Source organism: Vidua chalybeata, chromosome 18, assembly GCF_026979565.1.
Source record: "Vidua chalybeata isolate OUT-0048 chromosome 18, bVidCha1 merged haplotype, whole genome shotgun sequence".
In the NCBI taxonomy this organism is placed as follows: Eukaryota; Metazoa; Chordata; class Aves; order Passeriformes; family Viduidae; genus Vidua; species Vidua chalybeata.
In genome coordinates this window covers 11,845,610-11,872,597 of record NC_071547.1, presented here as the reverse complement: position 1 = coordinate 11,872,597, position 26,988 = coordinate 11,845,610, and the positions used below count along the sequence as shown (strand labels likewise).

The window sequence follows — 26,988 nt, the reverse complement described above, 5'->3', positions numbered from 1 at the left end:
GGCCGGGCCGCCACCGACGAGTAGCGCTGCGGGGCCGGACTACATTTCCCAGCGAGCCTCACACAGAGCAGGCAGATCCCGCGAGAGCTGGCGGGGCTCGCCCCGGGACTCCATTTCCCGCGATCCCTCGCGCGCCGGAAGCGGCGGCGCGGCGGTTCCGCGGCGGAGGCCCAGGGCGGCGGCGGGAGGCGGCGGCGGGACGCGCTCCCGGGGGCAGCCATGGACGTGACCGGGCCCGAGACTGACTGGCGCAGCACCAACTTCCGCCAGAAGCTCGTCAGCCAGATGTGAGTGACAGCCGCGGGCCCGCTGCTGGGTAGGCCGCGCGCGGGCCTCGGCTCCTGCCGGCCCCGGGGCCGTGTCCCGCCGGGCCGTGTCCCGCCCGTGCCCGCTCCTCTGCAGGGCTTTCCGGCCCTCCCCTGCCTGCCTGGGCTCCCGCTTCCCGCTGTTTCCTCTCCTAAGGGAGGGCCGCTGTTTCCTCTCCTAAGGGGTCTCGTTGCCAGGATTTGCCCAGACCCTGTGCGGGGGTAACCAGCAGGGGCTGGTGTTTGACTTAATTTTTCCGATCTTCCTTGTCTTTCGCTTTCTCTTTCTCCAGCAAGACCGATTTCCTGCCCTGCTTGACACCATCTGGTTTAGGGCTGTGATTTTGCCGGTGTCCATGATATTGTGAAATTTGGCATATTCAGCGCTATGAAAATCACTGTTAAGGGCTTGTGTCTGACTTTTTTTAGGCAAACATGAAATAAAATGCTGGTGGTTTAATGTGAGGTTCAGCTTGTTGCCTTTTCAGTTTTCCTGTGTGAAACAACTGCTTTCCTTGAATTACTTTGCTGCTCTGCAGGCTTTTTCTGGTTTTGGAAGGCTCTTCTATGCTGTGCAGGGTGGTGAGCACAGAAGTGAAAGCTCTGTTCATTCTTTCTAAAATAAGGTTGGAGTGCCCATTCACGTGTGCTTGGAAAGCTGGATATTCCCTTGTTGATTTTAACAATCAGTACCTAAAACTGGACTGTTTTTTTATGACATGTATGAGTAATGTGAGTGTTTGTGGGTTTACTACAATTAGGGTGCTGTTCCAGAATTAAACTGTTGCAGTATTCCTTGAAGAAGCATGATGGTGTTTGTGTGCCAGAGCCACACGGACTTCCTTGGTGCTCACAACGGAACTTTCACTTTCTAAACTTTCTGTAAAGTCATTAATCTTGTTAGATTAATCCCTTCCTCTCCTGTTCTCCTGCTTTGTCAAAACAAGCAAACAAGAGTGCCCTTGAATGCTGTGTTGCTTGGAGGAAATAAACGTGAGTAAGCACATGCAAACCTAACACAATCAAATGCTGAGTTTGTATTTGCCCTGCAAACTGTCATGTGTTTTCTCTAAGCAGCAAACAATGCTCAAAAATGTTTCAAGGGAAGTGTACAACAAGGGATTAAAAAATTACTACTATTGACCAAAAAATCTTTTAAGGTTAATGCCAAATGAAGAGATGACAGTAATGGTAAACTTTTAATACATGCCCTCTAATTATTTTCTTTTACACAAGTGCACAGATGTCTCTGTATGATTTCTGTGCTTTTTATTACAGATGTAGTGACAGTCTTTTTTTGTCACTTCCAGTTTTACAGGGTGGATCAGATATTTGTATTCATGGCCTTGTTTAAAAAGCAAGCAAAACTGTTACTGGGATGACTGGGATGAGTTGTTACAGTGACTGCAGCAGACTTTTTAAAGCAATTATTGTGTGTTAGATATCCAAAACCAGCCTGGCCTGGCTCCGTGTGGCACTTGGAATTAGATGAAACTAGCCAGATGTAGAGTTTGTTGAATGAGAAATAAATGCAATTTATTTGCTAAAAAAACTGGAGCTCTTTATGCAACAAGTTCCTATTTCTTTCCAGAAGCTCCCAGCATTGTCATTAGAGGCTGACATAGTAGGTGGGAGATGGAGGTAATTAAATATCTGGTGAATCACCTGAAAGTTTTTATAATCTGTGGGAAGGCTGTTCTGAGCAGTTAGGGAAATGCAGTCTTAAATGTTTGTGTATCTTCCAGTTCATCCTGCAACCAAGAGGTGATACTTGTCAAGGTAAATGTTAACACTTGGCCTTGAGCATTAAGAGCACGAAACCATTCCCACAACTCATTTTGAGTGCCTCTTTAGAGCTGCTGGGTGTAGGTGTCTCCATTTGTTGTGTTTCCACACTTGGGTTTTCATTACAACGCAGAATTGGAGTTTTCTGGGCTTTGTCTTTCGGGAGTGATGTTGTGTGAGTGACCATTTCCGTGTGGGCAGGGGGTATCCTGAGGAAAGTCTCGGTGCTCCATGTTCATGCTTTGCATGTGGACATTTGGGAGAATCGTGCTTTGGATGTCCCGACTCCAGTCCGAGGTGCTGTGGGACTGCAGGCCTAAGCAGAACTTCCATACTGGAAGCCTGAGCTCCAATGACTGAGGCTGAGGAGCAGCTTTGGCTTCTCCCAGGGTGTTCCAGGAGTCAGCAGTGATGTAGGAGTGTGGATAAATACTTTTGCTTGCAGGGCACCACTTTATTCTGGCCCTTACCTAGCTCCAGTATATACACTGGTGCCTTGGGAGTCTCCCTTCTAAAGGCCTTTCCTTAGCATGGTTTTACATGTTGGTATTGCCTGAAGGACAGGTCTGATCTGGGCTGTAAACTCAGCCTGTGGCTGTGTCTGGTTCCTGCCCTGAGCTGCTTGGAGGCTGTGTGAGAAGGGAATTGTGCTGAGATGTAGCTCAGCTGCTGTGATGGTCCCTGACTTTGGGAGGTGCTGGCCCTGATCTTGTCCTGGTGTTTCACTGCAACAGCTGATTCACACAGTCACGGTGTGGACTGGGCAGGGAGCTGGGGCAGTTTGGAAGAACATGTTCTGCAAGAATTTTCTGTTAGACCAGCTAGCCTGAGTGAGAGGTTGCACATATTTGGGCTGGAAAGAAGCTTCTTGAGAGTGGAGGGGGAATTCCAGGAGCTGGTGCTGGTGCTGAACGCTGCTTCTTGTGAAACCACAACTCTGAGTGCTCTGCATGAAATCAGAAAGGCAGATTTTTAGTGCACATCTACACGTTTACTGATGATACATTTACAGAGTGCTTACAAGGCAGATGGAGGTTGAATTTTTGGTACCATCTAGTTCCCAAAGTTTTGTAGAGTTGGGTGCTCTGCAAGGAATGTGCTCTGTGCTAAAGCTACGACTCTTTTAGCTGACTACCCTAGTCTTTTACTGTAACTATTTTTATGTTGATTGCAGTTAAATATGTGAACAAGGAACAAATTGTGTGTTCTTGTTTCTTCCCAGTCTAAACGTTTATTGGAATGTTAACAGATAGGATGTGGAGAGCTTGGAGTGGCATTTTCAGTGATGCAGATGTAGTCACAGTAATGCATCTTTCAAGTTCTATAATGTCAAGTGGGAATGATCCATATAAAAGCAGATAATTTCTTTGCTGTGGATTTTTTGCAAGTTCCTGATACCATATTGATTACTCTCTATCACATCTCCTAAGTGCTACTTACATGTTACTTTCTTCACTTGCCTCTGTGCAATCTTTGTCTTCTCTTTTTGTCTGCTCGGTTTTCAGTGCTCTCAACAAGAAAGGCATTGTCAGTGTACTGGGACTGGAAAGTTAAGGAGAATTCAGAGTAGCATGGATTTAGAGACAGCCTTTCCAAAAAGGAAAGTGTGAAAAAAAAGGAGAATTGGATATAGCTTCTTCCCCCACAGCAGAGCTCCTTTATGAGCAGTTCACTTCAAAGCTTGTTTGCCCATGGAGGAATAGTTACTCTGCATTATGTTCAGTTTCTGCTTGAGTTTAAGTAAGCTTCATATATAAGCAGCATTGCTTTGGTGGCTGCCAGACCCCACAAACAGCTTCCCACGAGAGGCTTCCAGCAGGTCCAGTGTTCCTCTGTTCTGTGTTGAAGACTGCAGCAGTTCAGCTGTGAGCTGCTGGTTTGTAGGTAAGGGTGTGAGTTGTGGCAGCCTAAGCTCCTGCCCTTTGAGGCTGTAGCATCTGCTCTTCTCTTCTGAGACTGTCATTGAGTTAATTCAGAAAGCTGAACCCATTTGCTTCTTGTGCAAGCACCATTCCTGCTGCATGGGAGGTCGTAGAAATTCCAGGGAAATAAACCAGTAGTGTCTCTTCAGAGTGGCTGAAACCTCCAGGGTTCAGTGCCCTGATGTGCATTCAATGTAGGGTAGCTGCTCGTGCAAGGCAGTCACCAAGAAATAACCTTCTGATATGTTAATTATGAAGTGAAAGTATTTCCTGATCACTTGTTTGTGGAATTTAGACTGTAACTGCCAGGCTGCTTTAAAAAAGAACAGGTTTTGCAGGGAAGTTTCTGAGAATGACAGTGCCTAGAGGATTGGAACAGGGCTTCACCTGGCTGAACCCCTTGTTTTAGGATGTCTTTCTTTGCATGTTCCATAGTTGAATTGGTTGCTGCTCTTTGATGTACTGAGAATGCCCCTTCTTTTCCACTCATGTCCCCTCTCACCCTGCCCACGGCTGCACCTCTGCCCTCCTCTGTCCCTAATCCATGCTCCCACTCATTGTCCTCACTCTGTGCCTTTGGGCAGCCTATTGTTTTATTCTTCCACCTTATGTTTAGAGAATTCTTTTGGAAAATCCTGATGCTAGGAATTTCAATCTCATTGTTTGCCAAACGTGGATTACATTAATCCTGTCATTCAGTTTTTCTCAAATAAGTCCTGGTATTTTGTCAAAATAATACATCAGGCAGTAAAATAATGACTTGTTTAGCAGTTGGTCTTGAATTTCTGCAAAGAATATTTGTGTTGCCTTTTAGAAATTAGTTGGCTTTTTTCTCCATTATTTGAAGAAACTTTATAGCGTGGCAGTTTTAAGTAATATGTGGTGGTGATTTGGTTTTTTGGGTTTTTTTTTGAGGTTTTTTTGTTTGTTTGTGGGTTTTTTTGTTTGTTTGTTTTTTGGTTTTTTTTTTTTGTTTTTTATTTTTTTTTGTGATGGATATTCGGGTTTTTTGTTTTCTTTTAATCTATAAAATGAGAGGGGAGTAAAAAGCTGTTTCACAGACCTTTCTAACTACAGGAAGTATTTGTAATACCCTCAGTTAAAATCCAGCCTTGTTTTTTTCCTCTTTTTTTTTTTTTTTCAGCGATGAAGCCATGAGGAAAGCTGGTGTTGCCCATAACAAATCTAGCAAAGATATGGAGAGCCATGTGTTTATGAAGGCCAAAACAAGGGTAAATCTCTATTTGCTTCCAGAAGTTATTGGGTGTCAAAAGAAGTTTGTAATGAATTGCAGAAATAGCAAAGCCAGTGCACTTAAGAATACAGATTAATTTGAAATTTTGATTTATATGTGCTGCTTCTCTTACCTTGAGGGGAAGTGAGGAGTTCTGCATCCAAGAGATGCATCAAACTGGCCTTAGTGCAAGGCAGCTTTGCTGGTGCTGCAGTGTTTCATGCACATATGGAACCACACTTTTCTTACCTGAATGTCTGTGTGCAGTGAATTGCATGGAATTTCCTTTATCTACAGTGTAGCACCATTCCAGTTTGGTGGTCAGAAAAATTTAGGATATCAATGAAAAGGCTCTGTCAAGAGTAACCCCAAGGGAAGAGCTGTGGTCTCTGTGAAAGTCTGGCTGTAATGTACAGTTCTGCACTCTTATCAAATCATAAACTTCTTCCCTGGAGCTGTGTTATGAGAAATGGATACTGTTGCTGCTCCAAATGAGCCATGTTTGAAATAGAACCTGTCTTGGTGAAAATGTTACAATGCTGATGTCACAAATCTGCAGGCACTGTTGGCATCCTCCCTGCTGGGTTGTTTCATGGGCAGGAAGGCTTGTCTCAGCCCTCTGCAACTTCCTACAAATCATGAAGCACACTAAGAAAATGTTTCAAGGAATATTTGTCTTTTCACTTCTGACATTTCTGTCATGTTAGTCTTCCAAGTTATTAATTTACTTGTGTTTGTAATACGAATTTAGCTTTAAAAATAGTTGCTGTAGTACAAATGTGGCATAATTCAAGGACTTAAATAATTCAGTGTGCCAAGTAAGCAGGTGCTGTTCTTACAAAAATGGAATTATAGTGGATAAGAAGTGGAAAATGTGTGTTGGTTTATAACATTTGCATTTTGTGGTCCTGTTAGTGGGGCTGTCAGGGAGGTTCTTTCCTGTGAATGTTGTGGTTTCTTGGCGTTCTTGTACCATCAACCCCAATGACGTATTAGTGAAAATATTCCTGGTTCATAAACAGGCTGTTCTTGGAAGTGAACTGCTCTGAAAAGCCCACACACATTGTAGAGTAAAATCCAGTATGTTGAGGAAGAATACTGAAGAACCAGAAAGTAATGGTTATTATGTTTTCATTTCTTTTGCTAAAATACTCATTTTTCACCTCTAGGAGGAGTATCTTTCTCTTGTGGCCAGGCTTATTATCCATTTCCGAGATATTCGTAAGTAATTTTTTAGCTTTGGTTTTATTTTCTTCTCAGTTGTGGATTCTCATAGAATCATCATAAAAGAAAAAAAAAAAAAAAGTACATTTTAGGGCTTCTGTGTGTGATTCTGCATGTCATTCTTAAAAAGTTGCTTTAAAAATCTTCCTCTAGTATGCATGCCTAATTTATAAATACTATTTCTTTTACACATCATCTATAATTGAAAAGTATCTGAGAAATTATTTTAACTTGCTACTTTTCCTCCTTCCTAATTTTTTCTGTATCTTTGCTTTCCTTCCATTTTTATATAGCATTCTGATTACCAAATTGGCTTAGGTTAATGTGTTTTATTAGAGCTAGAGTAGTGTGTTTTTAAAATTTATTTTTAAAACTATGATGTGAATATATTTCTTGCAGAGAGTATATCCAGAAGGTCAATTTGACAATATTAACAAAGATGATTAATCATTTTTTCTTTACAGACAATAAGAAATCTCAGGCCTCAGTCAGTGGTAAGAGCTCCTTTTTTGTTGTTGTTTTCTTCCTTCCCTGTACTCTCGTTTTCTAAATAGAGCAGCTTAGACATCAGGGCTGTGGTTACTAAGAATAAAGCATCTGTGTATTCCCTAGCTGGGATATTAAATGGTGCTGGAGTAAAGGAAGGGAAGCTCGACAGTCTTGGAGTTGTTCAGTGATGAGGGTGACAGGCTTGGCCAGTGCTTTATGTGTAACACACCAGACTTATTTGTTCCCCTGTTTGTACTTTTGTCAGCTCACAGCAATAAGGTTCATGAAAGCACGAGAGTGACTGAAAATAATCTCCTGGTGAGCAGCCCAGGTTCCTGTCTGTTGGCTGCTGTGGCTCCCCAGGTGTTGCACCAGAGGCAGAAATACTTGTGGGGCCATTTGGTGAGCTTAGATCTGATCCTGGCTTCTGCCTCTGTGCTAATTCTCACTGCAGTGGATGTTAGGGACTTAGTATGGTCCTGTGGTTTTATCCTCTCTAGGGCAAATATGCAGTCTGTGATTGATTAACATGCAGTCTGGCCTGCTGGAAATTATTTTAGAAGTACTCCTAAGAAAGAGGTGGTGTGTGTTCTGTACCTGGTTAATATTGCTTCTGCACCCCGTGTTGTGTTTTGACCTCTTGAAGTGTCTTTTTCTCTTTAACTTCACTTTTCTGTGTGCCCAGGATTCAGATTGTGAAAACTGTCTTGAAAGGCATTAAATTAATCCAGTGCATAATAACAGTGATGTTAGAGGGGAACTGTATAGCAATGTACATCCTCTGGTCTGAGCATTGCTTCTCTGACTAGAGGAGGAAGGTCCACAGTGGGACTCTCTTGGTTTTTGAGGTTAAAAGCTTTATATCCTCGTGGAGTTTTGTTGGCAGCTTGTTTTGACTTGTGTATAAAATTGGAGATGGCTAATAAGTTCCTTTTCTCTGATGTATTTAAAATCTGTGTGGAGCACTTTAAATCATCTTTCTCTCTTTACAGTGAGGCAGAGATGTGCCAGAAGCCTCACAGGCAGGGCAGTGAATCTGAGTTTGTCAGGGTATTGGATGTAGTCATGGCCTGAAGTTGCCAGATCAGAGGGTGGATGATGCAGAGCAGGGGGTTCTGGAAAAGCAGTTGCACGGCTGGCTGCATGTCAGTGTCTGTTTTCTTTGCAGATCCAATGAATGCCCTGCAGAATCTGACTGGGGGTCCCGCAGCAGGGGCGCCTGGCATGGGCATGGCTTCCCGAGCTCAGGGGGCACCAATGAGTGGCATGACAGGCCTTGGTCCAATGGCACAGCAGATGAGTCTCCCAGGGCAGCAGCAGCCTCCTGGAACCTCAGCAATGGCCCCTCATGGGATGCCTGGTGTCTCTACAGCTACTCAGCAGAGTAAGTGTTCCGTTTGCTTCAACCGCTGAAGTTGTTAGATCAGCTTTTCAGTAATAAGGCCTTTCCCCAGGGAAAAGGTGCTGAAGAGATGTCATACTTGTGGCTAAATCAGCCAAGTGAACTGGGGAAAGAACTGATTTCAAGTACTGCTACCTAATTGGATAAATGTCTTCCTTAGTATGGCCAACACAGTGTAGCTGTTGTATGAGCAAATTCTTCTTTGCCCATGTCAGCTTCAGAACACTGTTTTGGTACAGTTTACCTATGTTTTCCATGGTACAGTATTTCCTGCTGGTGACCTCAGTGCACATTTCTTCCTGCACATTTTCACTCTCTTTACTTACTCTCAGTGGAAGAGGAGTGAATTACAAGTTGGTAGTACAAAGTGTAATTAATTCTGCTGTTAATGTGCCCCATCCATTTGGGGAACCAAAAGTATATACTGCTAAGGAAGGACATTAATTAATCTCACATTATTCGGGTATCATGTTTTAAATACAGTCTATCTTCTCTTCAGCCCAGCTTCAGCTTCAGCAGATAGCTCAGCAGCAACAGCAGCAGCAGCAGCAATTCCAGCAGCAGCAGGTGGCCCTGCAGCAGCAGCAGCAGTTCCAGGCCCAGCAGTCAGCCATGCAGCAGCAGTTCCAGGTGCAGCAGCAGCAGGCGGCGGCCGCTGCGGTGGCGCAGCAGCAGCAGCAGCAACAGCAGCAGTTGCAGGCTGTCCAGCAGCAGCAGCAGCAGCACATGCTGAAACTGCAGATGCAGCAGCAGCAAAACCAGCAGCAGGTGATGACAAACAGCTACAATGGAAAATGTGATCAGTGTGCTGCTTTGAAAGCAAACCAGTGGGAGATCCCAAGTCAGAACTACAATTTAATGGGAAAATTAAAATAAAATGCAGTTGTTCAAAACCACTGCCAGAGTCAGAGCAGGCCCTGGCAGCCTGTGGGTCAGGGTGTGGGCAGCAGTGCCATTCCACGGTGGCTCAGCCCTCCTGCAGTGCCAGCTGTGCTTCTGCTGGAGCAGGATCCTGGACAAGGCTGGAGTTTTCCTCTGGAGCTCCAGGGCTGCTGGAGATGGGCCTGGGCTCCCTCTGGGAATGCAGTGGGGCAGAAAGCTGCTCCTCTGGGAATGCAGTGGGGCAGAAAGCTGCTCCTCTGGGAATGCAGTGGGGCAGAAAGCTGCTCCTCTGGGAATGCAGTGGGGCAGAAAGCTGCTCCTCTGGGAATGCAGTGGGGCAGACAGCTGCTCCTCTGGGAATGCAGTGGGGCAGAAAGCTGCTCCTCTGGGAATGCAGTGGGGCAGAAAGCTGCTCCTCTGGGAATGCAGTGGGGCAGAAAGCTGCTCCTCTGGGAATGCAGTGGGCAAAGGCTGCTGTGCTGTTCCAAGGTCAGATTGGATCCAGGTAGGAATGCTTGGCTGCTCCCCTGGGCACAGCCTCTCCCCATGGGATGATGGAATTTTCTCAGCCATGCAGGGACACTCAGTGGCCATGAACAGAAGAGATCTCCTGGAGGGAGGATTGGCTGTGGGAGAGATAAAGAGCACTGCCCTACCTGGTTTTAACAGATGGTAATAGAATACCTAGGTTTTGTTACATCTTGCATTGTAACCTATGACAATCAGTTCCTTGTCAGGTGAGGCTTGGCTTGTGTGGAAGTATCAGCTCTGCCTGTTACTAACACATTTCCACTTTAGGGTAGGGCTTCAGGTTAGATTGGCAAGTTAATTGACAGCAGTATATTACATGCTAGAGGAAAGGCTTTACAGATGTTTTGTTGCTTTCTTTTGTCATAGCAATGGGGAATTAAAATCTTTGTCTCTTTATAAATGTCAGAATAGTCTTTCATTTTGACAGAAATTGGAAAATAATAGCCCTTTAATTTCTTTAGCAATAGTGGCTGTTTTGTCATTGTGGGATTAATGTGTTGCCACTTTAGAAATGTGTGTATGTATACAGACATATGTATATATAAAAATATAATATCCTTAGATACAAAAGCAAGGTGGGAAACTTCAGATGTCATAGTTTTTGGTGCAGTTTTTGGTAAGGGGTGATTACTGTATCTGTATCTGAGCCCATTTGTACAGGAGAAGCTGATGGACTTTACCTTTGATTTTAAAAGTTATAGGAAAGCTTGTTATGTGGAAATACAGGCTATTTAACCATTTAAGGTTGAGATATATGAGGGATGAGTGGATAAAAAGGTTAGGCTTTCCCTTTGGGCTTAAAACACCAATCTGAGGTATCAGGATTCTGTTTACTTTTGGTTTATGGTATAAAAGTAATCTGCTGTTGCATTGCTGGAAGCTTTAACATCCTGGCTTTTCCTGCTTTTCAGATGCAGCAGCAACAGCAGCAGCAGCAACTGCAGCGGATTGCTCAAATGCAGCAGCTGCAGGCAGCACAGGTCATGCAGGCGCAGCAGCAGCAGCAACAGCAGCAGCAGCAACAGCAGCAGCAGATACCACAACAACAGATACAGCAGCAGCCACCTCAACAAGTCATGCAACAGCAGATGCAACAGATGCAGCAGCAACAACAGCAGCAACAGCAGCAGCAGCAGCAACAACAACAGGTCGCTCAGGCACAACAGTCTCAACTTCCACCACAGTCCCAGCCTCAGCCCCAGCCCATGGTCTCTCAACCTCAGGCAATCTCAGGACAAATTCCCAGTCAGGTTATGCCTGTCACTCTCACACCACAGCAGTTAAAAGCTATGCAGGTAAGGGCTAGTGACCAGCTGATTGTTGATTTGTTATGTCCATCTAGAGAAATAAAACATATCTGACTTTTGCTAATAATTAAGTAGGAAAACCATAACTTTTTAAGAGCTCTGCAGTTAGTAAGTTTTGAGTACAGGGTGTTTAAAGGTTTATATCTGGGCCTGCCAGTAGAGAACAGTTTTGTACTTAAGAGTTCTGGAAATCTGTGAAAACCATTGATGCAGCTGATATTTAAAAAATAATACCTTGTGTCATTCTTGAATGGACAAGTGAAAAAAAAGAAAAAGAAACACAGTCTGGTTAAAGAAAAATTTCCTCCATGCAGTTTGCTTTTCTAGAACATGAGCAAGTGCTTTGAAGTGTTCTAGACTGCAGCCAGTTTTAGCTCTCTGCCATGCTGGCTGTGCTTCTGCTGCCATGTTGGGAGGTTCTGGTCACAGTTTAATGTGCTGGTTGTTCCTGCCTTGAAGAGAAGGTGGGCAAGACAATAGTTCTACTCCGCTGAATCTCTTGCTGGGTCATCCTCTTAATGGTGCGGCTTTTTGAAGCGTTAGAGTCATTTTTGTCTGGGCTGCATAGGTTACTGTTGAGCCAAAGCTCAGACCTGTTTTTCTTTGGGCCTTACTGGGGAGGAGTGTCAGCCACACTTCAGAAATGGATGAGTTGATACCTCCACTTTGTGCTCCTACCAGCTGAGCTAGGAGTAGTTAAATGTCGTAATTGTCACACTGACAGATGTAATGAATTTCTAAACATTTGAAATGCTGGTCATTGGTAGGCTTGCCAAAAATTTAAGTGCTATTATTTTTATATATAAGACCTGATAGTAGAGGTAAGAAGTGCAAGAAGCTGTTGAATTGGGTGTACAGTCTGTGGGAAAACTATTCTAAATGTTTTAAACATGGGAACTTGTTTTCACAAAAAACATTTTAGTTGGTGAGGCTGGTCTTGTCTCCATACCCCTTTTAATGAGCATAGTCAATGCTGTTGAAACAGGAGTGTCATACCCTACTCAGGTATGGGTGTTTACTTTGGGTTTTGTTCTCCTGCTCTAGGTAAGAGCTCAGCTGGTCCAGCAGCAGCAGGCAGCAGCAGCAGCAGTGCAAGCAGCTCAGGCCCAGGCTGCTCAGATGGGAGCTTCAGGGCAGGTAAGGGCCCAGGGGCCAGTGTCACAGGCCTGTGGCAAGTGCATGCTAGAGATGAGCATGGAGTTGGGTTTCTGGTGGTTCCTGGTGAGGGTCTGACATTGGTCATCCCCTGTATAAAGGGGATATGGTCTTCTCTGCTGTTTCTCCTTTGCTTGGAGTCAGAGGCAGGATTTCATTGCCAACCTCTCTGTGCATGCTCTCTGTCCCAAGGAGGTACGAGTGTTGCCTGTACTGACACAGGAATGCACATGAGTAAGATGGTCTCCTGTGGGCACACTACAAGTCTGACTGTTGGTACCTGGAGTTTATCACTTCTTTCATTAAACTCTCCTAGGTGACTGCTTTGTTGTGTAAACTGATTTCTGTACTGTGAATCTTTGCCTGCTATCTTTATTCACATGTGATTTACCTTCCATTTTCATGTATTGACTATAAACAAATAGTATAGATGATGAAAACTCTCTGCACTCCCCTTTCAGTCCTTTCATCTTTCATTCTTCTTCTGAGTGAAATGGGCAGTAGATCTAGATGCTCTTGTTCTGGATGTGAATTGTGAAGAACAAATGGCGTGTGTCACAAGTGCAGAGTTACATTAAAAAAAGAAAAGTGCTGGGTGAAAGCTTGTTGTCTGACATGGTTGTTTTTATCCTGCAATATACCTGCAGCCTCAGTGGTTGTTTCTTGATGTGTGTCTGGTATGAAGGAGACATGGGGAAAAAAGTGGGGAATGGCTTGAGCTGAACCTCTTATCCCATTTTCCACAAGAATATGAAAGTCTTTTGTGGCTTACCTGTGTAGTGTTTCATATTGAGGCATTTTACAGACATGGGTAAGTACAAATATCACCACTCTGTAGATGAATAGAGAGGCAGACACATAAAATGAAGCTGACTAGGACTCATGGCAGAATTCTTTTTGTATACCCAGACATTCCATGTTTTTCAAGCACCATTTTCCACTCAGTGCACAAGTAATTTTATAGATTCAGTAAGAAGCTTTTTATGTGGACTGTGATAGCAATTGCTTCTCCAATGTGCACGTCCCAGACTTGTATCAGGGATAGTGTCTTGTACCATGGTAGCTCTCAGCTGGCCTCATCCTTGTTGGTGTGGCCAAGTTCTGCTTCTGAATGGCTCCTTTGGCTTGTGTCCATGTAACACAGGATGTAAAAGCTGGGCAGTGGTAAGTACAGTTGGGACAGTGCTGGCAGCAATGCAGAATTCTCTTCCTACAGTTGAAATGTGAATTAAAACTTGTTTGTTTCTTAAATAATTTCCAGGTGGGAGCTGCAGGGACTTAGGCTGACTGGAAGGAGACACTGACTTCTTTTCTTGTTACTAACTTTAGTGGTGCTCTTTTCAACTCTGAAGCAGATGGATTGTGTTTATGTAGAGTCAACTTAATTCTTGCCCCTTTAGCGACTTCATGTGCCAGTGGCTTAACAGCACAGTGCATTTGAAAAGCTTTGGGTGATAACATGGTTGACAGCCAGTTTTGTATTGCAGCTTTATCCAGTCCTGTGTGGGGATTGCTCTTTATCTAGCACATGTGGAGTTTGGAATAGTCCACACACGGGCTTTACTCCACTGATGTTCATGCCAGTGCAAGATGAGTCTACTAAAATTCACCTACCACTATGAAGTCCAATAACTAAGTGGGTTTCTTGTATTTGTCTAAATATTTTCTGTATATAATAGGTTTAAGATTGTGGCTGTATATAATATTACAATGCAGCTTCAGTGTTGAAAGTGTGTAAGGATTTTCTTTACTTTATAAGAAGTCTCTTTTAAGACTAGATTTTTGCTTTCTATTTAGTACATTTTTCAGTAACATCAGCATTTTTAATAAATCTGCCTTGATTTCTTTATTTGGTTCCGGGAAGCTTTTTTAATAAACAAACCCTACCCTAATCTTTGCTTGTTACATTTAAACTTAGTCTTTAAGGGCTTTCAAACTGGGACTTTTGCTTGCTATGTCTGCATTTTTCCTTTTCCATAAAGTTTCTGTAAATCCTTCCTACATAAAAGGAAAAGCAGTCCCGGGTTTAAACATGGATTCATGTGAGAAGTTCTGCTCTGAAGTTATAAAGACACCACACAGGTCAATGTTACCCTGCTCCAGTCCTTGTGAGCATGTAACTCACAGGGAAGCTCACAGCAGTAGTGTCCCAGCAGCCAGAGACCTACACAAAATGCTTGCAGCACCAAGGACAAAGAGCAGTAATCAACTGCAGTTAAGTATGAGTAAAGTTAAGTCACTGTTCTGGTGCAGTTCCTTCAGGTGCTCAGAATGCAGAGTGGCTGGTGCTGATTGAAAATCTGAGCTGCCTTCAGTGCAGTGGCAGTGTATGTACATGTGCTCACCAGAAGCTGTGTATTTATGGAATGCTGGATGTTTGGATGTTAGATAAAAGAAAGTTACAGGTTCTGGATTCTATTTGTTCTATTCCACTTCATTTTTTACAAATAATGGGGTTTGTAGTTTACTTTGGAGGGAGATCTTCTTGCTCTCTGATTTATCTCAATTTACAGGGTCTGGAATTTTACCTCATAAGAATCAATTTCACTTGTGGAGGAAGATATGTGTTCGGTTAAAATCTTCCTCAAAAGTACTTAAACATTTCTGGTTGTCTTCTTATTTTATGATAAGAGTAACTCCTTTATGGACATACTGCTTTGGAACCCCCTTTCCTGACTCCTTTATCAAAGGATCATGGGTTTTGTAAATATAAATGAGCTGCAGAATGGGGGAAAATAGATTGCTTTTGTTAAGAGAGTGGAATTGATGTCATATATATATTTTTTTCCTTTCCAAAGCACACATTTAAAAAAATACAAAAAACCCTAACCCAAAACTGTAAGCTTGAGCACTTGTTTGACCAACCACAATACTACAAACACCTGAAAGCCTTTGAATTGGAGTTTGTCATGCTGGTGTTCAGTGGTTTGCCAGACACTTAACCTGTGGATATTCTTCTAATTTCCTTTGCCTCAGTGGAAGTAATCTAAATCTTCACATTTTGGTGGTGTGGCTTCAGAAACATGGCCAAGATGGGACATGTGGGTCACCATAACATGCCTGGGATTCCACAGCTCCAGAGATCTGTGTGCATTCACGAGGCTCTAAGATGGGGTGATTGTGCCTGAAAGGATATTCCCCTCCCACCCCAGCAATTTCCCCCTTTTTTTTTGGTTTTGTTAGGGTTATGTTGCTTCACCAGCTCTCATGTTGATACTGTAGCTCTTCACTGCACTCCGTAGCATCCACCTGTGCTCTGTGGCAGTGCTGGGTTGTTGTGTTTGCTCTGGCAGCTGCTGCATGCTGTGTGTGCACGTGTGCATGTGTGTGTGATGTCTGAGGCACTCCCCTTTGTTCCCCTTTTGAAATCCTGTCTCTGACCATCCCTCTTTGCCTGGATGGAAAGGGACTGCATTGCTCTGATGTTGTGAACTAACGGCTGTGCTGAATTTGACACTATTTTCTTTATCAGTTATTGCTTTCCTTTTTCAGTCTTGCTATGTTGTATTTAATTTTATTTATTTTTAACAATTGTAAGCACATGCATTCTTTGACTTTCTAGAGATGTGTTGCTGGCTGCTTCAGTCCATTTACATAAACACCCGGCAGGAGTGCCCCAAACCATTTATAGGAAGGAGATTACATCATCTCTTAGGTTAGTTAGGATTGTGTAGGTTCCTTGGTAACATGTAAGCCAGGAAAAAAAGGTAGCCCAGAGAACTTTACTGTAGATCTTTGAGGTCCCAAACAGAAGCTCTTTTACTGATAAGTAAATCCACCAAAGCTACCTGAATATTACCTCAAATATATGCTGTATTGTAAATTCTCAGTATGTGAGGTAATATAAAATTTTAAGTAGCAGAGGGCTATACAGATATAAAAAATTAAAATCTCTGTAGCACATGCAGGCTGATGGTTCTGAAAGGTACTTTTAGACACTGCAGAGCAGCATAGTCCTAATATTGTTTTAAAATAAGAATTGATTCTAATGCTAACCGTTATCATTCACCCTAAATGATTGTACTTTAGAGTGTGCTCACTCCATACAGCTGGAGAATCAAAAAGCTTGAGGAAGATCATGGACTCAGAAAAATTTAGCACACCTTAGTTAGTAGTAGAGGAATAGGTATTTGTCCAAATGATGGTAATTAAAAAAGTATACTTGACTTATTGTGTGGGTTATAAAAGGAAGGAAATAGAGTTTTGAAACCTGGAAGTCCTTCTTGTTGTCTTTGGCGTTGTTATACTGGCATAGGTTAGGCTGGTGTGAAGTTTGCTCACTGTGGAGCAGTGCACTGACAGCTGCTGTTGAACTGTGTGACAGTGTCCTGTAACAGAGGGGCATGGCCAGCACTGCTGAACCCTTGGAGTCCACAGTGGGGGAAGCACATCAGAAACCTGTGGCATTATAGAGCTTCTTAGATGGAGCGCTCCTGACAGCAAACTTGGAGTACTTATATCCAAGAATTTCAGAACGTCAAGATTTTAGGAAAGATTTAGGAAAGGCCCTTCATGGCAATGACAGGATAGTCAACCCTTGACCCACAAATCTGAGGCTGTATGAGCTCTGTCAGGATACCAGGAGTTCATGAGGTGCTCTCTGAAAATGGATAGGAGGATAAAAAGGAGTTGGATTTCCAAGCCAGCAGGTTAGGTTAGCCTTTAGAGAAAAGCTCACTAACCTTCCCTTCATGCTCCCCCTCCCCAGTTCCTGGAGGCTGCATGTGCTTCTCATCCTGCCAGTGCACTGCATTTCTTGTTTTGCGATTACTTTTGTCTGTTGTCCCTCTGTCCTCAAAGATGATCACCGCACCCATGGCCCGAGGTGGGATGCAAATCAGACCACGGTTCCCGCCCACCAGCGCGGTGCCTGCTACACCACCGAGCTCCATGCCCTTGGGCGGACAGCAAATGCCACAGGTATTTACTGGGTCACAGCACATTGTGTCAGCAGCTGTGCAAAGCTTCACTGCCTGCTGCTGCCTTTCCAGCGAGGGGACTGTTCACTCGTGCATCAGACAATGAACTTGCTGCTGTTACTCAGGGTGTTGGTGTGTTTAGGTTGTGATTTTTATGGATCCTTATTCATTTTAAGTAATAGGTTTTCTTGGGATATCAAATAAAGCATTTTTAAAGTGGGAGAGGTCTTTATTTTAACATTTGAAACTTTGCCATGTTCAGAATTGATTCAAGACTCGGATTAAAGGTCCACACTCCATGAGTGTGCATTTCTGAGTGTTGCAAGTCAGCACTGGAGTGTACCTGGCTGAGTTGTGTCCAGGACCTTGCTTGGCATATGTTCATGCTCTGTATAGGTGCTTCTCGTGCTATTAGTAAACTTGGCTCATTCCAGTTTGAGCAGCTTCTTGGCATGGTGTCAGGGACCCAGAAAAATTTGAGCTGTTCTTTTCTTTCATGGCTGCGTAGGAGGAATTTCCAGAAAGATTCCACTTGTACCTGCATCAGAGAAGATCCTGTGCAGGCAGGCTGGCAGCTCCTATCCAGCTCTTGCTGGAAAATGCATGAGGTCAGAGCACTTCATTTCTTCTCAGGAGTTTGCAAAGGTAGTGACAGTGACCAGAAAGATTCTGCAGTCCTAGGCAAACACATCTGTTGTCATTTCTGGCTGAAGATGGATGGTCATTCCAATCCAGGACAGTGTGTATCTGTTAACTGACACAAAGCCCAGCATAGCTGTGGAGTCAGAGGAGAATTTACTTTGTGCTTTGGTCACTAGCAGTTAATATTGACTGAGATAATCATCTCCCATTTGAAATATCCACAATATTTGAGGCTTTCCCATGGATATTTAAGTATTAGTTGGGCTTCTGTTTCATAGTTCACTCGTGGCAAAAGGCTTCTAGTTCAAGCATTCAGTGCCATAGGGTGATCTTTGAGCACTGCCATTGTTACTGAGGAGCTGTGACTTCTGACACCACTGAGCTGCTCATCAGGAAATGCTCTCAGGAGCATACCAGGGATTGTGAAAGTGGTGGGTAAAGCAGAAGAAGAAGAAGAGACGTTTTTCATGAGCAATGATTGTAGTGAAAATGGCTCTGAAGCAGGTGCTGGGATGAGTGAGTGAGTCATGGTTTACTGGTGGCTGGAAGCAGGTTTTGAAGGCAGTCTGACCTGCCAGATAATTGACAGCTCTGGACCAGCATGAATCTCTAGTATTGTCTGCCAGAACACTTTGTTCAGGTTCTAGGTAGATTAGAAATTAGAAATGTTGTCCTTTACATCTCTTAATTTTACAAAATGCTAAACTGCTGGGTATAACTTCCTGGTCATCAGAGCCCTTGCAGCTGTTCACAGTAGGAGTGAAGGGCTGCAGCAGATTTGTGATTATTACTCACTCATTTAAGAGCATGTCTTCTCCTTGACTGTAGTATCAAAATCCATTTAGGTGTGGCGATAGGTAATTCAGGGTGTAGTTTCTCTTTAGAAAAGAATCCTGGTGTTGCACTGAAGAATGCTTTTCAACAGAAGGACCAGATATGATATCAATGCCTTGTGGCTATTTATTTTTATCCCATAAGACAAAACAGTCTGGCTTTTTTTATCACAATACTCATAGATTCTCCAGTGATTTTATTTGTTTGGTTGGGGTCTTTTGCTTCTTACAGTCTTTTCAAACAAAACAAAAAATTATTGATATGAGGTTTTATTCCACAATCACCTGGTGTTTTGATTTGCAAGAGAGTTAGAGCTGAGAGCCCTTACCAGCCTAATCTCCTGAGTGCCTGAGACTTAGCAAAATGAAGATAGAACTCATAGCTGGGTTTATCTTCCAGGACAGTGTGCTCTGAACACTGACAATAGCTTTGGTTTAGTGGATGTAAATGCAAACTTTAGCATGCAAGCCTAAGTACTTTTTGGGCAAGACTTCAGAAAATTAGAGTATGTGTCATGATGAGGTCATTGAAGAGTCACAGAGCAAATTCATGCTCAGTGGGCTGTTGTAGCTGTCCATGGACATGCTTTTATGTGCAGAAATTCATATCCTTGAGGGAAAAAATATCTACTTGGATTTCCTTGTGTCTGTTGAAGATGCAGGGTGTGCAAATGATCAGTAACCATGGCTTAACTCTGGAGCTGAATGAATTTAATGGAATTAAAGCTCTGGAGAAGGGGGGTTTTTGTCTTTTGGGTTCATAGCTATTTTTGTAGTGTGTTTGTTTTTCTTTATTTTTTAAGCCTTCTTTTTACTCAGAGTCAGCTGCAAAGAGCATTCCCCTAGAAGTTGAAATTTCATTAAATTGTTACAATCTTAATCTTTATCCTACAAACAATGTAGAAATCTGAAATAATCTTTAAACCTGTTCTGAAATGATGTAACAAATGAACAGCTGTCAAAGAAAACTGAGGCAGTCAGTTCAGAACTGCACACTTCTGAATGCATGGTTCTGAAAATGTCATCATTTTGCTTACTATGAGGCATTGGCCTTTGCTGTCCTGAAATGAAGGTGGCAGAGAGCAAACCTGAAAAGGAGGAAATCTGTTTGCCTGTGCCAGTATTTGGATGAGGAGGGGTAGTGCAAAAGAATTCAGTTCATCCAGTGCTTATGTGCACAGTAAATGCTGCATATCCTTTTCTTCACTCTTCTGCAGCACTTGTAAATAATTGTAAATAATATCCTTGGTGCTCAATTACACACAGAAACTTAAATCTAGCAGGAAACCTAATGAAATCTTTCTCCTTCCTTCCCAAAACAGAAGGATTTCAGTGTTCAGAAGTCCTTTTTTGTAACCAACTTGAGACACTTAACAGGGGCCTGATTTTCAGGAAGTGATGAACCACTCCAAGTGGTGTTAGTCTGACTTGATGAAAAATGGGTGCAGTGCCATATGGGTAAGTTCTAAATCACTTGCTGTCTAACAGCACATTAAATAGACTTGTGAAGGATCAGGGAATGCTCTTTGCAGTGTCCATCCTAGCTTCCTTCCAAACATGGTGTCTGCAGGAGGCAAACTGTGCTTTTCAATCTCAGAAATGCTTTCCCAGCTGTTGAGGAGAGACATGCTGTTAAAGAATCCACCTCCTTTGGAAAACAGAAGCCTAGTAGTTGTTGATTATGGAGAAAAGGAAGATATTTATCATTTCAGCCTCACTTGTTCCATATATTAACTTTGTGTGAGAGGGGTTATTGAAGACTGAGAAAAAATCATAGTATGTCAGACTGCTTTTGGTTTTGAACTATTCTGTAATGGGTTATAAACTAGTATCTTCAAGATTAGTAGGTTTGCACTGAGCTGGGGGATTGTTTGTACCTTTTTGGGGGGGAATATGACCTTTTGCATAGCTGCAGTGTGATGTACCAAGCAGATCATTTCCTGTTGTAGTCAGTGTGTCCATGCAAAAGTAGAGAATGCAATACTTTTCAGTGTGCTAGATATCATGTCCTCTGCGCACAGTTGGGTTATTTAGATGGATATTTAACAAGAGATTGAAGGGCAACACCAATTTGCAGTGCCTGTGACGTGCCTGGGACTTGTGGATTTCTGGAACCTTTGCTTAAAAATGGTTTAGACTGAGGGAAAGAGTTGTTAATTCAAAGATGCTAATCAGTGACTTACAGAATGGACACATGGGTTAATGAGCCACAGTCTGTTACCTCTGCAGGCTAATTCCATTTATCTTTGTATGTACTTATTTACAGCCTCAAGTCACAAGAACTCTCTGCATGTGCCTTAAACAAATGTGATCACTCAATATCTGCATTACTATCCCATGCCTCTGCCATTGCACAGGTTTTCTTGTTTGGTTTTAAGTGATTAAGAGGAAAATTGTGTATTAGAACAAATGTGAGAAGTTGCTCAAATTTTAGTGTTCATCTGGCTCTGGCACTGTAGAGTATACAGAATAATGGTGCTGTTCTGGAAATGCTCTTACTTGCCTTTTTGTCCTTTAGGCACACCTCATCATTCTCCAAAGGTCAGAAAACTACTTCATTTTTTTTTCCACCCAGCTGTTCAGTTTGGAGTTTCTATCTCCACCCAAATTTTCAGAACTCAATATTTAAACAAGATGTTGGTGATTTGGCTTACCTAATTTTTTTCTTCCTTCTTCCTAAAGAAAACCAGTTGAGAAGCTGCAGCTGAGTCTGACAGACCTTTGAAGACTGTAATTAAAATGTCTAAATAAGGAGGGGGGTTTGACTCTTAATTATCAAGTGGGAAATGTCTTTTCTTCCTGTTCTTCTTTAGTTCTAATAAAGTACAGGTTTTTCACGGGGCACTTCCGACATTTTAATTGCAACATGATGGTTTGGGCAGTGAAAAATAATTATTATGCAATTAATTCAAGCTATGTGCAGTTTTAATGGTCATTTCTACTGAAGTTGATAAGATTTACTGCCCTGAGAGCTTCAAGAGTGATACAAGTGGGAGTGTCCTTACGGGGGAGAAAGGAAACTAATGCTTTCATTTCTTGTAGGCCTGAGGATACATTTCTCTCCACAGGTAAAGCCTTTTAGTTAGGTTCCCATGCTCTGCTCCCTTTTGTTGTTGTTGATGGTATCTTTCCCCACATCCCAGGTCAGCCAGAACAATATCACCATGATGTCATCCCCATCTCCTGTCCAGCAGGCTCAGACACCCCAGTCCATGCCTCCACCACCGCAGCCCCAGCCATCTCCTCAGCCAGGCCAGCCAACTTCTCAGCCAAACTCAAATGTCAGGTGAGCCCCACTGCAACTTCTGAGCACTTCTGTTAATGCCCTAAGCGTGAGGTTCTCAGAAACATTCAGTAGCCTTACTCTGTTTCCATTGAAGTGAATGAATTTTGATACCAGCTCCACTGGGAGCACAGGTGAGACTGTGTTGAGTTCACTCTAAAAACTCACATTTTACATAAAGAATCTGTGTATCAAATCTCACCAGGGCAGAACTACATGGCAGACTGCCATGATGATGCTTACTAAAATCATACCTGCTTACAGGCTGATGATCCTGCCTTGTCAGATTCTGGCAGGTCTAATTTTATGCTTGTTTTTCAGCTCTGGCCCTGCTCCATCACCCAGCAGCTTTCTCCCCAGTCCATCTCCACAACCATCACAGAGCCCAGCAGCTGCACGAACACCTCAGAACTTCAGTGTCCCATCCCCAGGTCCTTTAAACACTCCAGGTAAATGATCTGAGAGCTGTACTGCACACCATGGGTTGGGCTGTGTTTTGGTAACTGTAATAATTCCTGGGAAACCTGTTATTTTTGGCACAGTGTAAACTTGCAAGAGCTCTGTGTAGCAGCTGGCATTGCAGGTAGTAAACATGTTACATACACCACATAACATAATTCTTGGATTCCCAAATCAAAATCCACTGAAACCTCTTTTCTCATTACTGAACTATCTAATGGGTTTTTCTAACTTCCCCAGTCTTTGTGAAAAAGAATGATACTTAATTTAATGGAGCAAGTTTATAGAGGCATAATGATTCCTTAGTTCCGACAGGAAGGAACCCTTAGTGACACTGTGCAGTTGTAAAAGACATAACCAGGTAATCCCAGGCAGCAGTTAATCCCAGGCTGCTTTGCTCCAGAACACCTTCCCAGGTGTACTCTGGCACTTGGCACTTCCCTCCCAGACAGAAAAAGCAGTTTGTGATACTATGAATGGAGGTCACATACTGGCTCCTTCTCATACTGCTGTTGTGCGCTTTGCAGATAGGAAAGGATCCACTTAACAAAAACTCCTGTGAATTTTTTGTGTTTGTTTCATTTTTAAAGCATCAGAGTGAAGGCAAAACAAAGACCTAGAAAATGGGTATGTGGAACTTTGCAGAAAAACGTGTATTAAGTGGGAATTGCTGTTCTGCCCATAGAACCATGTTATTTCCATACAAAAACTAGAGGTCAGGTAAGAACTTAAACTGTGGAGGGTATCCAGTTACAGATTTGACACAAGCTACACTGAGAGTGCCACATTTCAGATCAAGGTTCTGAAATGTAACAATAATGTTCTGCAGTATCTTTTATCTCCTTGTGACATGCAGTCTTCCTTTTTGCCAGGAAATCCAAATTCTGTCATGAGTCCAGCCAGTTCTGGTCAGTCAGAGGAGCAACAGTATCTGGAAAAACTCAAACAACTATCAAAATACATTGAGCCACTCCGGAGGATGATCAATAAAATAGACAAAAATGAAGGTGAGGTTTCCTGTATTTGGCCATGCATTTATCTGGGTCAGCCCCATTATCTGCTGAAAAAAAAGCAATACTTTGTCTTTTGTGGTGACTTCTCTTCCAGGGATTAAAAATGTCAGAGCTGTTCTTTCTTGCTTCTAACTAAAGACTTTAGTGTGAGGAATGGGCAAAATCCTTATCCTTAAATTCTTTTTTTCTTTTTTTTTTAATTTCTGATGGTTTTGAAACATGTAGAGTTCATGCTTTGGATATACTTAGGATTAGATGAAAGATCTTTAATCCTCACTACTTTCTTTAGTATTGGCTCATGTTTTCATTTTTGACAGTGTGCTGTATTTCTGTCTGCAAGAATGGAAGCTTTTCTTGTAGTCAGTGCTTGTGTTTCTGATACTGTTTCAGATAGGAAGAAGGACCTGAGTAAAATGAAGAGTCTCTTGGATATCCTGACTGACCCTTCAAAACGGTAACTTTTCCTGTCAGTTTTCCCAGCTATTCCAGAAATCTGCTGTTAGCCCCCAGCCCTGTTGCCACTGAGGCTGTGTCTGGGGCTCAGACAGCAGAAACACTTCAGCTGAGGTGCCTCTTTGGTGGGTGATGTGGATGAAATTTCTCCTCTTCCTCAGGTGCCCCCTGAAGACGCTGCAGAAATGTGAAATTGCTCTGGAGAAGCTGAAAAATGATATGGCTGTGGTATGTAATGCTTTGGGCCAGCAGAGTAAGCAACTCATTCCAAAAGGTCTTAAGACTTGGCCGGATCATTTTTACAGTTTTTATTACTCATGCTGTTAAAACTTCAAGTAAGGTTGGACAAACTAAGAAAACAGGAAAAAATGGGCAAGCATTTACCTCATGTAAGTCACCTGTGTGTGACTTACATGAAATGTAAGAAATTCAGTTAAGAATTTCAATTTCTTGTGCTCTGTGCCAAGACTTAAATAATTCTTAATCTTCCTAAACCAAAACTGAATTATGTTTTTTTTTTTATTATTATTCCTCCCTTAATGTTACTATGTACAATTTTGAGAATCACTTGCATTTCATGCCTTGGAATTTTACTGCTGTAAAAATTTTTCAGACTCAACAGTAGATATTTCTATTTCTGGTGACGATTAAAGGAGAAGGGGCTTCTGTTGTGTTTCAGCCTACTCCACCACCTCCCCCAGTGCCCCCTACCAAGCAGCAGTACTTGTGTCAGCCCCTCTTGGACGCTGTTCTGGCCAACATCCGCTCCCCAGTCTTCAACCATTCCCTGTACCGCACGTTCATGCCGGCGATGACGGCGATCCACGGGCAGCCCATCACGTAGGTACCACGGGCTGCTGCCTGCCCAGAGTGCTCCTCGAGTGAGCAAAAATGCCTCTGCAGAAATCACTAAAACAACAGATGGGTTTATGGATGGGGGTGACCTGTACCTTTTTGTTTTTCACGTGTGAAATACTTAACAAGTCCTTTTGTGGGCTGTGTTTTAGGGCCCCCATTGCTTCCCCTCGGAAGAGGAAATACGAAGAGGATGAAAGACAGACCATCCCAAATGTCCTACAAGGAGAAGTTGCAAGATTAAATCCTAAATTCCTGGTGAACCTGGACCCTTCACACTGCAGTAACAATGGCACAGTTCATCTCATATGCAAGCTAGGTAAGAAGAAAGGGGGGAGATGTGCAGTCTGGTTCCTCCTTGGGGTTCACAGGCTAGAAATCAAGCTCAAATATGCACTAAAAGTCTCCTGTCTGGCAAGAAACGCTCTGTTCTGATGGAAGTGTGTTTGCCTTTTAGATGACAAGAATCTTCCAAATGTCCCACCACTCCAGCTCAGTGTTCCAGCAGACTATCCAGATCAGAGCCCTCTGTGGATAAAGAACCCCAGACAGTATGGTATGACATTTGTTGGGCATGGGCTTGTGGCAGTAGTGGGGAAGTGTGAACACCTAATGTTGCTCTTTTAGTTTAGTGTTTTTAATACGATTTTTATGACAACTTCCTTTATCTGCTATCTCTTTTTTTCTCCAGCAGCCAATCCCTTTTTGCAGTCAGTGTATAGATACATGACTTCAAAACTATTGCAACTCCCAGACAAGCATTCAGTCACAGCTCTCTTGAACACCTGGGCACAAAGCATTCGTCAGGCCTGTCTCTCTGCTGCATAACAGCTCACCTCTGCATCATGAAGCCACAAAGAAACTCTCAACAGCTGGCCTCTTCCACATGCCACTGGAAAACCACAGTCTGGGGAGGTTACTTCAGAAGAAAGAAGCCTAATGTTGTTTTGTTTCTAGGTTGTCAGGTTCAGTAGAGAACCTGATGTTAGACTTAGCTTTCATGCTTTCTATCTTCTGCCTCTGTGGACTTTTGCCAGCATTTTCAGATATACAAAATGTGTATATATGGTTCTCAAGATTGTATTTAGGATGAGTTTTTATTGTCTTCTTAGAGAAGAAATTATTTGTGGACTTCCATCAGGGAGTCTGGTATAAGAGGGGGTAGGGAAAAATGTCCTAATTTGCTTCAAAATCTGCTCAGTGCCAGTATTTCTTTCACACTGTATGTTTTGTGACCTGATACTGCCCCAGAAATAAATGAGCTGCAACTCAATTGTGCTTGTAAACTTGCCAGTAGGTGCAGAAAATCTTTTTGACTATTAGCTTTGCCCAGAAATGGGATAAATTGCATCCTTTTAAGGAAGGCATCCCTCAAATATGTGAGATAAATCTGCATAATTGTACTTGGGGGTGGGAATGTGGAACCAAACAGAGCAAAAAAGGTTTCATTTTATAAAACCTTTTATAGCTTATTTGAAATGCAACTTTGTATAAATGGTTTTTGGTTAGCATGGACCACGTTTCTCACTCCAACAGAGTAAGGGTGATGAGAAAGAAGAGATACTGATGTGAACACTGACTTCCTCTATAAATTCAGTAAATGTGTACACAAAGATGGGGGGGAACCAACAGTATAAAGGCCAAGTGACACAAATCAGTCCAGCAGGTTTGTAGCTACATTTCTTCTTTTCAGAGTCTTTGTGAGGCACCTGGCTTCCAGTGGGAGTTAATGCAGTGCACTGAAAATGTTTCTATACTACATCAGTTTGTTTAAACAAAAAAGGCAAAAAGCAACATCTCAGGAGTAGAACTGACAACTAATCCATCGTGCCTTCAACAGTGATGGGCACTCAAGTCAGTCATCAAGCTGCCTTAGTGTTGGCACTTTGAGTGAAAACATTTAGCACAAGTAACTAATTTAATGCATTTTTCATATTTCCCCATGTGTCTAATTTGCTTCTTTTTAAGTTCCTGGTGCAGGAGAATTTCAAATATCAGATGTTCCAATTATATCCTGCCCCATTTCTCTCTGTATTGTGCAGCAAACCTTAAAGAGTAGCTGGGCTCTCTTACAGTAGTGTCAAGAAATTGCTGTGACCTCTGTAAATCCATGTGGTATCATCAGTTTTAGGATGTTTTTAAATGTGGGTACTTAGTAAGCACTGACTGAGGCAGCAGAATGCTGTCAGTATTTTGTACACGAGCTAATGCATTATCTGTTTGTTTCTACTGTAATAAATTTATTATTATTCCTGTGTTGGATGCTAACATTGTGCTGCTCTTCCCTGTTAGCAC

At 42.7% G+C, this 26,988-nt stretch overlaps 1 protein-coding gene across 3 annotated transcripts; it reads left to right on the top strand.

Annotated features, from left to right (window-relative positions):
* On the top strand, positions 1–26,950 carry MED15 (mediator complex subunit 15). 3 transcript variants are annotated; one of them, XM_053959651.1, is made up of 18 exons: positions 1–287; positions 5,157–5,244; positions 6,416–6,467; positions 6,935–6,964; positions 8,128–8,343; positions 8,861–9,129; positions 10,686–11,069; positions 12,126–12,218; positions 17,037–17,156; positions 21,774–21,916; positions 22,235–22,362; positions 23,245–23,379; positions 23,776–23,839; positions 24,000–24,066; positions 24,518–24,678; positions 24,846–25,012; positions 25,151–25,249; positions 25,388–26,950. In XM_053959651.1, the coding sequence occupies exons 1-18, from the start codon at positions 220–222 to the stop codon at positions 25,519–25,521; spliced, it is 2,418 nt and encodes an 805-aa protein (XP_053815626.1). In that variant the 5' UTR covers positions 1–219; the 3' UTR covers positions 25,522–26,950. The 3 variants fall into 3 exon arrangements, with proteins under 3 accessions (XP_053815626.1, XP_053815624.1, XP_053815627.1); XM_053959649.1 differs by having other exon boundaries at positions 7–287; positions 25,385–26,950; XM_053959652.1 differs by lacking the exon at positions 17,037–17,156 and having other exon boundaries at positions 12–287; positions 25,385–26,950.
* The last annotated feature ends 38 nt before the right edge of the window (positions 26,951–26,988 follow it).